This window comes from Cnephaeus nilssonii (assembly GCF_951640355.1).
Source record: "Cnephaeus nilssonii genome assembly, chromosome: 19".
Lineage (NCBI taxonomy): Eukaryota > Metazoa > Chordata > Mammalia > Chiroptera > Vespertilionidae > Cnephaeus > Cnephaeus nilssonii.
This window is the reverse complement of record NC_137090.1, coordinates 7,042,897-7,056,840: the sequence shown is the minus strand read 5'-3', so window position 1 is coordinate 7,056,840 and position 13,944 is coordinate 7,042,897. Positions and strand designations below refer to the sequence as shown.

General features: G+C 44.8%; 1 protein-coding gene across 3 annotated transcripts in view; it reads left to right on the top strand.

Moving 5' to 3' along the window:
• The window catches only part of MAP2K6 (mitogen-activated protein kinase kinase 6), a 114,764-nt gene extending 102,776 nt beyond the window's left edge, over window positions 1–11,988 (top strand). For all 3 annotated transcript variants that reach the window (XM_079797002.1, XM_079797000.1, XM_079797001.1), the window contains exons 11-12: window positions 4,509–4,554; window positions 11,348–11,988. In XM_079797002.1, the coding sequence (XP_079653128.1) occupies window positions 4,509–4,554; window positions 11,348–11,425 (124 nt within the window). In that variant the 3' untranslated portion in view covers window positions 11,426–11,988. The remainder of the gene's footprint in view (window positions 1–4,508; window positions 4,555–11,347) is intronic.
• Window positions 11,989–13,944: the final 1,956 nt, after the last annotated feature.

The window sequence follows — 13,944 nt, the reverse complement described above, 5'->3', positions numbered from 1 at the left end:
GGGGTGGGAAGGAGGTAAGACGCAAAGGATTACCTTGCATGAGAATGCAGGGGCTAATTTCAGAGTGTTACTCAGGTACCTAGAAGTCTTGAAAGTACTTCTAGCGTTTGGTAGGCTGTCTGCTACAGAGAACTTGCTAACTGGCTCTACGTGCCCCGGTGGTGTGACAGACAGCATTAGGGTCTGAGAAGGGAGTGCAAAGATGGTTGGAGTGGAAAGATAAAAGGAGCCATGCGAATGCTGTAAACTTTGTATCAACATTGCCAGCGGAATGGAGGAAAGTAGGAGAGGGGGCAGTTTTCTCTAGAAAATCTCATGGTTTCTGTCTGCATAGGGACCACGGTGCCTAATGTACCTGGATGCTAATGATCTTTGTGAGTGATGCCGGGAAGGGACTCGAAAGGACAGCACAGAATGGAGCCAAGTGAGCTTATTTGGGCATCCTGCAGAAGCAGGGGAGAATTGGGGGAGGGGAGCGGCATCAGAGAAGGGTCCGGCCCAGCTGGGACTCTTGGAGAGGACCAGTGCTGGCTACTTGCTGCTGAGAGGGGCTGGGGATCTGAAGGCTGTTGGGGGGTACAGCGTCTTCATGCTCCTTGGCCTCCATGTTCTTTGGAGTAAGCGTTCTGAATACAGCTTTTGTTGGGAAACATCATGAGACAAAGCAACTGTCTGCGGCTGGTGAAACCGAGGCCTCTTGGACTTTTTGTTAGCTCTAGCCCCATGTCACCCTTGAGGTCTGAGGGTGGCCTACCGTTGTCTGTCTGTGTTTTGGAGGAATGATTTTACGAATGGCTCAGGTCTTTGTGGAAGCATTTTAATTTTTCATATGTATTAGCACACAGATGCCTACTTCCCCGATGGCAGGCTAATTGTTTGACCGGCTTTAGTACTGAGAGTTTTAAGTTTGATCTGGAGCCGGGTGGAAAGAGTGAGAAAATTATTGTAACCTAAGGGCACCTCTCCTATTCCACGATGGAGAGAAGGACACAGCCTCTGAGGGCAGCTCCCTTGTGTAGTGGTTTCTCCATTTTCCTACATAGAAAACTGTGCTTTTTGAGACACATCTTCATGAAAGGACCCTTTTTGGAGTGATTGCCATGAATTTTTTTTTTATATTTTTATGACCTAAGCCTTGATTCGTCAACACATCTCAAAAAGCCCCAACTCTTTATTGTAAGTGAGGACTCCAGATTTGGAAAGTGGAGGATTTAATATCAAATTTTGAGATGACTATATCTATGCTTTTGGCGCCTACATCTGTCTCTGGACTAACCGTAGACCTAGAAGAAAAGGGGTATATTGCTCACAGCCTAGTTATCCATCGGAGTATTCGTGAGCTCTCGTGGGAGGCGTGCTCCCTAAGCATTCGATGACATCACAGTGGTGCTCCATTCCATACAACTTCACCCAGGGAATCCACTTGGAAGCCACTGTCCTCGGATCGAATGTGTGGGGTGTCAGTTCGTGTGGTGTGTGGGGCGGAGTAGGAAGCACTCACGGGCGATCCCCGTCACAGCCGAGTTAGCTCTAGAGCCAGAGATCCAGCTGCTGATTTCTTTTGCAGTAACATCAGAGAAACATAATCTTGAGGGGAGGGGTGGAGGAAAGAAAACCTTAAGGCATTTATTTCTCATGAACTTGAAGGAAAAAAACACAATGACTGTCCAACCCTTCCTTGGTGTACTTACTTTGAAATAGGGACTTCTGGGTGGGGTTGTCTTCCCCTTCCCCCCACAGTGGCTTTCCAATCACAGGGGTTTTACAGGGTTCCTGGTGTGAGTCGTGCCGACCATGGATGCCTCGTTCAGGGTTTCATCCTAGAGAAGTCTGATAGAGAAGCCATGCAGCCTAGCCCAGCAGAAGGCTTAACAAATGGGTCTCTCCAGGCAACGGGATCCCCGCAGGCTTACATTGTTCCCCGTACCCCCTTCCTATAGTCTCCAGGCTTGGGGACTGACGGAGGTCCCTGGAGACCACCCCCTGAGAACGCCAGAGCAGCTTGGCTTCACGTCTGCTCTCCCTTCAGCCGGTGGAAGAGGCTCTGCCCAGCTGACCTGCCTGGGGGCACGTTGGCGTGTGTTGGAGGCCCACCCGGACATTGACACTGTCTGACGCAGAGGAACTAGTATAAAACAGAGACAAGCAAATATAGTTCCCAACTTGTTCAGGAAGGACAGTAAAAGAGGCACTGGCTATGTATTTAGCTTATGACACATGTATGGCTTGAAAGGCCGTGTGTGTGTTTATTTTGTGGATGTACCGCTTAGCCTTCTTGGAAACGATGGAGGGTTGGGGGGAAGAGGGGGGCGGATTCAAGCAGACAGAAATCCTCCAGTCAGCACAAACGCCAGCCTAGCAATCCTCAAGAGAGCATGAAGCGGCCTCTCAGTGTCGGCTACGGTCAGGAGCGTGTGTTGTGGCATTTGGACGAGAAATTAGGGCCGTTAGCTAATTGCACGCTTGAAAATGACAAGCCACTTGAAAATGCGAAAGTCTTGACTCAGATCCCAAAGAAATCAGTGTCGCCTTGAGCTCCGCCGTTATTTTAGACTGAATTTCAAGCACTTCCTATTGAACACGGAAGTGCCTTTCCCCCTCACCTGACACTGAGCGCTGTGAGGTTCCGAGGCCATGTTTTGGAGTGTTCTCAACTTGGAAGATAGAGTGGGCTCTGTCGGTCACATTAATGCAATAAACAGCCTTGGTTTGCCGTGAACATATTTTCTGTCAACACTGCAGTGGTGCTCACGGTCAATTTTGAGCTTCCTGATTAGTGGCTGTAGGTCGAGAACTAGCCTGCTGCCCAGCAATCTCTGAGATTTCAGGAGTCCTTAACCCGTTATGACGGATCCACTTGGGGGAGTTTCCCACATTTTCTTTATACAGATTAAAAAAATAAATACTGGAGAAATGTTCTTAAACTCTTCCTGACTTAAAATTACCTGTCCTTAAAAACCGGAAGTTTTAAGTTCACCTACCTGAAAAGAAAAGAGATGGTAAGTTCATTACCAAATAGATCTCTGCCGTTGGGAACCACCGGGAGAGCCCCGTGGGATCTCAGGAGACAGGGACACGCAGAGTCGTGAGCGGGAGTGACAAGGCCTCATTCATCTCACCCAGGCACACCCTCCCATGTCAGTCCACCCCCACCGTTGATAATTCCTCTTTCTAATCCCCTCTTACTTGTATCCTCCGTTGAGATGAAACTTTCTCTCATAGGTGGTCTGGTCACTGGGGTCGCTAGGTCCTAGATCAGCCCTCAGTTCCAGACTGAAACTTCTCTCCTCACATCTACCTGTACCTTGTCTCAGGTTCCCTGGCTTCTACCCACAGCATTGCCCGGAATAAACTGGTAGGCTGCTTTAAGTTGTTCTTGGTTCAAAAGCTTCCTCTTCTCCTTCATTTCGTTTTGTTTTAAGCCACAGTTTCTCAAAGCGTCTCAACTACTCCACTCTCCTATGGCTCTGTTCCTGCTCCCATCCCCTCCTCACTGTCCGGCTCCGTGGCTGGAGCAGCGCTCATCCTGGGTCTCGTGTGCTCAGAGCGATCTATGAACACAGGTCCCAGCCGCCTCCAGCACCAGGCCACGTCCCTCTCCATTCGTGTCCGATTTTGTGGCCCAATGGGCAAGGGCAGTCTGTAGGTTGCCTGGCAAATCACAGTTTTTGAAATCATCCTTTTCTCCATTCTGTAACCTTGGGTTCCAACTCCAAATAAACCACTTCTTTTATTTTATTTTTCCACTGTAAGGCTGGGGATGGATTCAGGGGTAGGTGGAGAGGCAGGTCTATTCAGATGGCAGTTTTATTGCTGTTGTCTCCGAATATCCAATGTTACTAAAATGTCTGTGTCTGTAGACAGCTAAGTGAATGGGAGCCACTTGATAGGAGTGCATGACCACAAAGTATTGTAAGAAGAGAAATTGCTAAGTCACTGGCCGTGACTTTCTCTTTCAGGGAACGCAGAGAGTTGGAAGCAAGCAGCGTTACCTTAGACATTTTATTGGGAGTATTGCTTCTGTCTCAGGCAGGCTTGGCTAAGAATGTATAAAAGCAAATTATATGTTCAGGGGATTGGGAGCAAGGAGAACAAGGTATTGAAGATAGGGAAGAGATAACAGATGTAATATAAGGAATACCTGCCAATTTCTTTGCCAGTGCGGGTGGAGTACAAATTGTTTTGAAGGAAAGTAGATATGTATTTTGAAATATAATGGCTTTAGATCAGAAAAGCTAGTTTATATGCCATTGGTAAAGTACCAAAGGAAAGTAAACACACAGACGCACACACACTCACACACCTGTTCTTTCCCATAAGGTACACGCGGAGTGATTTAAGATATAACTTGAAAGTATAACAGAAGAGGAAAGTGAAGATAGGAGATCTTTGGTTTCAGTGTTTTTAAAGCGGGTTGTGTTTAGTTTTCTACAAGTTCTGAAATCTTAGGCTAGTGAAAATGCAGATGATTTCTAGATTTTAATGTGATTAATTTTTTTCCCTTTAAGCTTGAAGAAGAATTCCAAAGAACGGCCAACATATCCAGAGCTTATGGTGAGTATTGTTAGCATCATAAACATGTCCAAACTAACAGAGAGTAGTGATAAAGTACCTGAGCCCTAAATCACAATCGAACAACCGTAGAAGAAGAGCTGACTGACTCATTGAGATAGTGATAACTGGAATAAAACTATGCATTGAGCCCTTCATTTGTCCTAAATCCTCCTGTAGTATAACATGGTCCATGTTAACAGTCTTAGCAAACTTTCCATGCTGATAAACAATAGCATCTAGGCCAAATATGTCTATAAAATTTATATTTTCAAACGTTAAAGACAGGAAGAGTCATATATTACTATATAAAATGAAGGAAAGCATGATTTAAAGGATTTTAATATTGAAAGACATGTCAATGCTATGTGACTGATTGATTTTTGATAAAATATTTAGGATTATTTGGAGAAATTTCTTTTTGATGGGTGTTTATGGACGAAAGAATCCCTTTTTTTTTTTTTTGCTTCTGCTTTTTACTGTAGCGGAGAAAAGACAGAGACATAATAATATGAATTATACGACTTCAGCATTCACAGTTTACCATTTGCATGACCTGTGGAAATAAGACTTCCAAGTTGTTGTTTTAAAATCGTTTCTCTTAAGTTGTGGCACCTTCTTTTCTAAGCTAATTACAAAGGATTCTTTCACATAGATGGCAGGCACCTAGACAGACTTGGCAGTCCTTATCTCAGTGTATGTTGAATTTGGGAGAAACACCTTTCTTTTGAAATAGTATAAAATTTAGACTATTTACTAATGCATCTTAACTCTTCCTCCCCCACCCCCCCAGATTTGTTACAATTGTCAAGGTTTTAATTGTAGCAGGGGATGGAAGAGTTCTGTTCATGCACTATTGCAGAATAGAGGAGAGAAAACATTGACACCTTTCTTCCTAGAACACAGGTACCCAGCAGGCTTGCTTGCTCCTATCTCATCCCCACCCTCAAGCAGTACTCAGCTTCAAGACCAATCAGGGCAGGTGCAGAGGGGCAGGTTCCTGATTCCTCTGAGCAAGAGGTGTGGTGAGGTGGCTCCAACTTAGAAAAAGGATAGCTTGTTGGCCATTTGTATATCTTCTTTGGAAAAATGTCTACTCAGATCCTTTGCCGATTTTTAAGTCAGACTTTTTTTTTTTTTTGCTATTTAGTTGTACAAGTTCTTTATCTATTGTGGATAGTATATTAATCCCTTATCAGGCACATGGTTTGCAAGTATTTTCCCCCATTCTGTAGACTTCCCTTTCATTTTGTCGATGGTTTCTTTGGCTGTGCAGAAGCATTTTAGTTTGATGTGATCCCACGTGGATTTTTGCCAACGAGTACATGAAAAGGTTCTTACTATTACTAATCATGAGAGAACTACAAATGAAAACCACCATGAGATATCATCTCACACGTGTTAGAATGGCTTTTATAAAGAAGACAAGAGATAAGTGTTAGCGGGGATGTGGAGAAAAGGGAACCCTCGTGCACTGTTGGTGAGAACGTAAATTGGTGCAGCCACTATAAGAAGCAGTGTGGAGGTTCCTCAAAAAATTAAAATTAGAACTATCATCTCATCTAGCAATTCTACTTCTGGGTGTATATTTGAAGGGAATAGAATCACTGTCTCAAAGAGGCATCTGCACCCCCAGGTTTATTGCAGCATTATTTATAATGAGGCCGTGCACCAGTGGGGTCCCTCAGCCTGGCCTGTGGGGATTGGGCTAAAACCAGCAATCCGACTTCCCCCAAGGGGTCCCAGAGTGCGAGAGGGCACTCTGAAAAGTTGCTGTCGCTCAGCAGTTCCTGCATTGAGCATCTGCACCCTGGTGGTCAGTGCACGTCATAGCTACCAGTTGGACAGTCAAACTGTCAGCCAGTTGGCCAGTTGCTTAGGCTTTTGTATATATAGACTAGAGGCCCAGTGCACGGATTCGTGCACCAGTGGGGGTCCCTCAGCCTGGCCTGCACCCTCTCACAATCTGGGACTTCTTGGGGGATATCGGAGAGCCAGTTTCGGCCCAATCTCCGCAGGCCAGGCCGAGGGACCCCCACCAGTGCATGAATCCATACACCAGGCCTCTAGTATGCATATAAGATCTCTTCCTGCCCTCCCATCTCCCCCCATCCCTCTGAGATTCATCAGTCTGTTCCATGTTTCCATGCCTGTGCATTGAGCGTCTGCCCCTTGGTGGTCATTACGCATCATAGCTACTGGCTGGTCAGACGGTCACGTAGGCTTTTAGATAGATAGATAGATAGATAGATAGATAGATAGATAGATAGATAGATAGGTAGTCAAGGCATGGAAATAGTCTAAGTGTCTGTTGATGAATAAATAAAGAAATTGTGATACACACACACACACACACACACACATACACAAACATACTCTAGAATATTCAGCCACAAAAAAAGTAAATTCTGGCACAGTTGTATGGCTCAGTGGTTGAGTGTCGACCTATGTATGACTCAGGAGGTCACAGTTCGATTCCTGGTCAGGGCACATGCCTGGGTTCCAGGTTCAATCCCCAGTGCGGGGCAGGCAGCCAATCAATGATTCTCTCTTGTCATTGATGCTTCTCTCTCTCTCCCTCTCCCTTCCTCTCTGAAATCAATAAAAACGTATTTTTTTAAAAGAAGGAAATTCTGTTCTTTGCAACACCATGGATGAAGCTTGAGGATATTATGCTAAGTGAAATAAGCCAGACAGAAAAAAAAAATACTGTATGACCTCACTTATACGTGGATCCTAAAACAAAAAGAAAGAAAGAAATTCTAATTCCTGAGTAGATTGGTGTTGCCAGGGGTGGAGGGTGGAGGAAATGGGTGATGTGATGAAAGGGTACAAACATCCAGGTGTAAGATGGAGAAGTTCTGGAGGTGTTGTGTACAACAGGGAAACAGTAGTTAACAGTACTACATTGTATGCTTGAAAGGTGCTTGGAGAATAGCTTTTAAATGTTCTCACCATACAGGGAATTGTAACTAAGTGAAGTGATGGATGTGTTCATTAACTTCATTGTGGTCATTATTTTGCATATATAGATGTATCAAGTCATCACGTTGTACACCTTAAACTTACACCATGTTGTTTGTCCATTATATCCCAATAAAACTGGACAAAAGAAAAAAGGTACAATTTGGAGATGTCAGTGAAGGAAGCGTTCTAGAAAGCCAATTCGATGATAGGTGATAGATAGCCACAGCCAATCCCATGGGTTTTCAGTTCTGTTGATTAAGCTTTAAGTCTGAACCGCCCTCCAATTGGGTGGCAGAAAAGGGTTGGAGAAGAGACAGGAAGCTCCTTGGGCCTCCATGGTCCTTGTAGAAAAGGCAGCCCCTGCGACTCAGCATTCTACCAGCTTTATTCAACCAAGACCCCCGCCAAGAGGGAAAAGATGAGTAATGCTTGAGAAAATCCTAGCATACTGCATCTTCAGGTTGACTATCCCCCCAATCAGGTTTTTAGTAGCCAGCCGGTGGCCGTTTCTGCCCTGGGTTCCCCTTTTTGGTTTGCTTATGCAACCCCCAGAGCAATAGAAATGAATTTCACAGCCAGTGCAGCAGACATGAGTGGTCCCTGTGGGGTCCTATGGAGCCTGGACTCCTATTGGAAGCTTGCCTTGTTTGTCAGTATTTTCATGTAAAAGAAGAACAGTTCCTATATGTTTCTGATTATTTAAAATGCAAAACTATTTTTCCCCCCTCCTTCTAAGAGACCTCTTATCAGAGGTTTCAGTGGAAAACACTAAAGAAAAAGTGCTGATTTCTAACTTTACATACATCGGCCGCCGGTGTTGAATTCTACCTTCCCTGTGGATTCTAACACTGTGGTCTTCTGTGGTCTGCATATTAATGTTGTCAGGTTGTGTGGGCAGCCCTTTGCTTGTATGGCGTTAGTCTCTGTGGACTGGAACTGGACTTGCCTTTTAAGGCCATAACTGCTCTCTGCTTTTCTGTGGAATTGAGGTTTTTAAGTGGAAAATCTGAGTCCAAGCTCTTTGACTTCAGCGTTGGGAAAGCACTTGCGAGAGGCCATTGTTTAGGTTGTAGGAGTTGGTGAAGAGATAGAAAAGAAGACAGAAATCCTTTTTTCAGGTGAAGGACACTATAATTAAGGCCCCAACCCAGACATGTACCTCTTATAGAAATCTCAAATGTTTTTCTTTCTAACTTGGATTGAGTGGGTGTATTTGCTTTCCTATCATCTCATTTGCTTGTTCTCTCAGACTCCCATTGGGGGACATGACTCAGTAGGTTTTGTTCTTCTAGAGCAGGGACCAGCCAGCTTTTTCTGTAAAGGGTTAGATAGTGAGTGTTTCTGGCTTTGTGGGACTGCTCACTTCTGTTGTTTGAGTGTGAGAGTAGCCATATTCAGTATGTAAACAAATGGGTGTGGCCGTGTACCAGTAAAACTTTATTTGGAATAGGGGCAGTGGGCTAGATTTGGCCCCTTGACCACCGGTGGTTGACCCCTGTCCCAGATGATAACCACCAGAAATGATAACCAGGCAACATAAGTGATTGCCCAGGGAGGTGATTATGCTCTCCAAATACACTGGGATGTTCTAGATTGAATGGCAGTGTTAAGGATGATTGACCCCATAAAACCATCATCCTGAGGGGTGAGGTGTTGTTCGTAGGCTATGGAGACCATTGGTGGTTGTATTGCCCCAATGCTCCTGGCATTACGTTCCTGGAACTCCATGTTTTCTCCAGGTGCAGCCACTGGTGAATTCTTTCCTTCCTGTACCTGGCTCCTTTTTTGAGAAACCCAGCCTGGCAATGATTTCCTGGGGCCTAATTTGCTCATCCCCTGGTCACTTTCCTTGCTATTCTTAGTGCACTGCTTATAGAAGGGCCCGGGTTCCCCCCTAACCTTTTACAGCCTCCAAACCCACACACACAGGCGAGTCACACTTTCCATCCTGCCAAGCCTGCCTGCTTCCCTTCGCTCTGCCCTCTGGCTGTCATTGCATTTCCCCAGCCTGAGAATAAACTGGGAGATGTCTGGGAATTTTTTTTTATAAAGAGATGTCAGGTCAGGTTATTGAATTCATTCACAGACTTGGGCTCCATCCACTGAACTAAAAGCCACCAACAGAACCAGAGGCAAGACGGGCTGGCTGGCCTGGGAAGCAGTCACTGAGATAATCTGAGGTTTCACATGTCCTGTTTTGATAGTAAAAGACTTTGAAGTACATTAAAAGATCGCCAAATGTCAAGGGGATGTGGGGAAGCTAATAAGCATGGTGGGGAAGCACGTGGTAAGTGTGCTGTGTGAGTGGTTAGTAATCAGAAGCAACGCTGTATTTACTTATCCAGAGAGCTCAGGACCAAGGATCCGACATCAAGAGCTTCAGTTAATCTCGTGGGTTTGAGGCTTCGAGCCAACACCCAACCTCTGTCTTCAGATGGGCCAAAGCAAAACGCCTTTCCCATTTTCGGTGTCCTGATACTGAGCAGTGACCACCTACCTTCTTCGGGGCTTTATATTTTTTTTGTTCCTCTCCCATTTGCATTGTTTCCTAAAACTTCCATGGGTGGGCATTCAGTTCCCCGCAGGGCTGACTCATCCAGCCCCCTCCTGTCCGGTTTACAACCAATATAATTAGAAACGCTACAGCTGGGCAACATGAAGGTTGTAAACTAAAATCCCAAGTCAGGGGAACAGAGTGAGTCACATATATACTCGTCTGCATGCAAAAGTGCTCAGATTTAGCCGCTCCACCAGTTGCTGGAAAGAATACCAGCAGACAATCAGGAAGGTGGCCCTGTTGGGTGGCGGGGGCAGTGGGGAGCAGGACACGGCTCAGGTCTTACCTGAAGGGACTGTCCCTCTTGATTTGGTTGGTTGGCTGTAGAGAACTGTGGATCATGAGCTGATGTATCTCCTTCTCATTAGAGGTGGAAGCTTCCAGTGTACAGTCAGGCAGTTGCTGTAACAACATGTAGTTATTTAGGGAAGACGGTTCTGGTGCAGAGAAAATGGCTTTGTTTCCTCCAAACTTGTTTTGAAATGCATGGCCTCTCGTGTCAGACCATGTCTATTCCGCGAGCAAAGTGCTGGACTTGATGTTCTTGTAAAGTTGATTTCATGTGACCTGCGTGAATAGAGACCATTTCTTTGGCTTTTCCATCTTGGATCTCCGAGTTGCGTTTTCCGCACCCATAGCTAGAGTTTGGCAGTCCACATTATTTTCCAGAAGGATCAACTCTTCCTCAAGAGAGACAGACATAAGTCTAACTCGTGGCTGTCGATGTGGCTTAGAAAGTGGCTTTGTTAACCCTTCCAGTCCAAACCAGCTCTCCAGGGTCAAGGGCAAGCAGTGCCTTGCCCGTTTTCTGTCCTGCAAAATTGGTTTTTTATTCTACCACCCATTTCCTGAGAAGTGACTGTGCATAAACCTGTGAAACTTCTAATTATTTTACTGCTGTAGCAGTATAACAGTTCTTTGTAGGGCTGGATTATGTATAAATTAGAGTTTGGACTGTCTTTGCTGATCCTTGTATTTTACCATAAATAGGATCTTATGTAGCCTAATTACATCTACTAGTATGTGTTTAAGCACTAGGTCCTCTGTAGTGGGAACATATCAAAATGGGAGGGTGGCAACTAAGAGGAAATATCTTTAAAAATGTTTGCATCACTAGATGTGAACTTGATTTGGGATGAGGTAGGAAGAGTCCAGTTTAGCCCTGATAGGGGTATTAATTTGTTTACCAAACAGATCTGTTAATTAGCTCATCTCATACCTTGTCAGTGACAAATTTTAATACCATGTATTTTTTTCTTTTTTCTTTCCCAGCAACATCCGTTTTTCACTCTACATGAATCCAAAGCAACAGACGTGGCATCTTTTGTAAAATTGATTCTTGGAGACTAAAACGATGGACTCAATCGGTTGACCCTCCTGTGGACTGGTGGGTTTACGGGGTGAAGCAAGGTCACTAAAGCGCCAACAGAAACTCATCCTTGAGATAATTTAACCCTGCCTCCCAGAAGGCTTTTTTCTCCCAATTTTCCCCCCTCCAAAAGGGGCCTTGGAATCTATAGTATAGATTGAACTGTCTAGATGGATGAAATATGGTAAAAGCTTAGGACTTAAAAAGGTGATTAAATATTTAATGATGTGTCATATGAGTCCTTAAGCTTCGCAGACTTTTCTTGTTCTTTACAAAATGAGTGCATTGGCCCTGGTCAAAAAGGTGCTACAGTAGTGATGAAATTGTAAGTAGACCTGTAGTCTGTCCCACTTATTATTTTAATATTTATGTTTAAGCGCTTGGTTGGAAAGATTCCATTTTATGCAAGGAGGAAGACACAGAAGACAAGGCTGGGTCGTCAATATTTATAGGGCTTTTATGTTTTAAGTTCAACTGTGTCTGTGGTCCAGAGGAAATTATTTAATATGCATCTTTAAGAGTATTATAAAAGTATCAACAAGCAGCTCCTCTCGTGAAATATCTGTGTTTTCAGCTGTTGTGGCTGCCGCATGTTCTCAGATTTCTGCTCAGTCCTGGGTCCTAACCACATATTCCAGGTGCAGTGGCAAGGTATCCTGGTCAGACTCTTTTCCCGACTTTGGAAAACATAAAGTCATTTTTCTCACAGCTCAGAGTCACCAACTGGGTTCTTTTGACATTTGTGGTGTAGTCTTAATGGAATGTGATTCGTGATGTGATTTTTCTACCACCTCTCTTTCTGTGTGTGTGTGTGTATGTGTGTGTGTGTGTGTATTTGATAAGTCCCACATTCAGCCAAGTGGCTTCTGTGAACATCTGTACTCAGTAAGGAAGACATTCATCAGTCACGAGGGCAAATAACACTTCAAACCACACAGAGAATTGGTTCCTTCTGCTGTTGCTCCTCCTACGATGGACAGACCTCAAGGATTGCCTTGTAGCTCACGGATTCACTTTGTTGTTGTTGTTGTTGTTGTTGTTTTATTCAGTGAAGAAGCCTTACTATCCATGGAAGGGCTGCAGTAGAAGAAAATGAAAGGCAGTTAGGTGTCCTTTGATCAGATGCAGAGATAATGGGGCGGGGTGGATTAATTCCTAGGAATGGACTGGCAGATTTCCACGACTTGACTTGGGGCACATCTTTCTTCAGTAGCATGCAGGCGCTTGCTCCACAGGACGAGGCTAGCTCCGCCGTGCATTCCTAGCTAGCTGAGTAAGCAGCAGACAAGAACTCTTCCTCGCAGCCACACACACCAATGCGTCCTCTGATTTGGGGCTTAGGTTCCTCGAAGATCAAGGAGTGAAGTGATCCACAGGGAAAATGCAACCAGGAGACATTGCTTTGGGACTTTGTGTTAAGACAAGGCTGCTCTTGCAATACGAGGCAGAAGATTTTGATGAAAAAAGGAAGAGGAGGACACACTCTTGTTTCTTTCTTTGCCTCAAGTTCACAAATATGGAGAGAAGGCTGCTCCCTCAATTCCTTCCTTTTTTCCCTTTTTAGATTTCAAAGTGAAATCATATACTTTTCTCTGTTTGCATTTTCTCCGGCTCATAGCAGTTGCCCAGAGTGGGTGTGGCATTTCAATCGCACACGTCTTTGCTTCAAATTCCAAGAGATACCTGTTTGAGTCAGCATCAGTTTCATCTGCTCTGAAGCTACCCCTGTCTGCATCTTTTTCTACCGGAAAAGGGGTGTGATCCTAGTGATCATGGCTGTTCCCTTCCAGACCCACTGTCCCCCATCTGCAAGTTCCTCTCTGAGTCAGAGAGAAAAAAACAATCACAACTGTTTTTTTTGTTGTTGTTTTTACTCATCCATCGTATGCAAAAAGACAGTAGTAGATAGAAATCTGAGGTCCTTCCGTTACAGCTTTGTGAAATATGTAAAGCAAAAACATCTCTCTGGTCTGGGTCAGGTCACTTCTACCTGTTGTTCAGTGTAGTTTCTACTTGGAAATATTCTTAACCAAGAGAGTTTCTCATGTGTACACCTCTCTAGCCGGTGAGCCCCGGGCCTGGACTTGCACAGTGGGGTAGAGAAGGAGTTAGTTACCATACTGGGGTACAGAAGGAGTTAGTTATCGTACTGGGGTACAGAAGGAGTTAGTTATTATACTGGGGTACAGGAGGTAGTCGATGGTCCTCAACCCCAGTGCACATTGGAATTGCTGGGAGCTTGGGAACACCGTCATTGTCAGGGTCCCAGGGATTTGATTTTCATCTGTCCAGGGTGGGGCCTGGGAGTCAGTGTTTTTTACAAGCCACTCAGGTGATTCTGGTGTGCGCCAGGGTTGAGAACACTGGTCTAGTACCTCCTAAAGAGAGAGTTCACATTTCTCTTGAACATTTGCAAAGCGTGAAGAGGGACTGTGGAGAGGAATGGGAGCCCCCACTTCTTTCCCTGTCCTCATCAGTGGGGACACCTCTGCTACCGTCA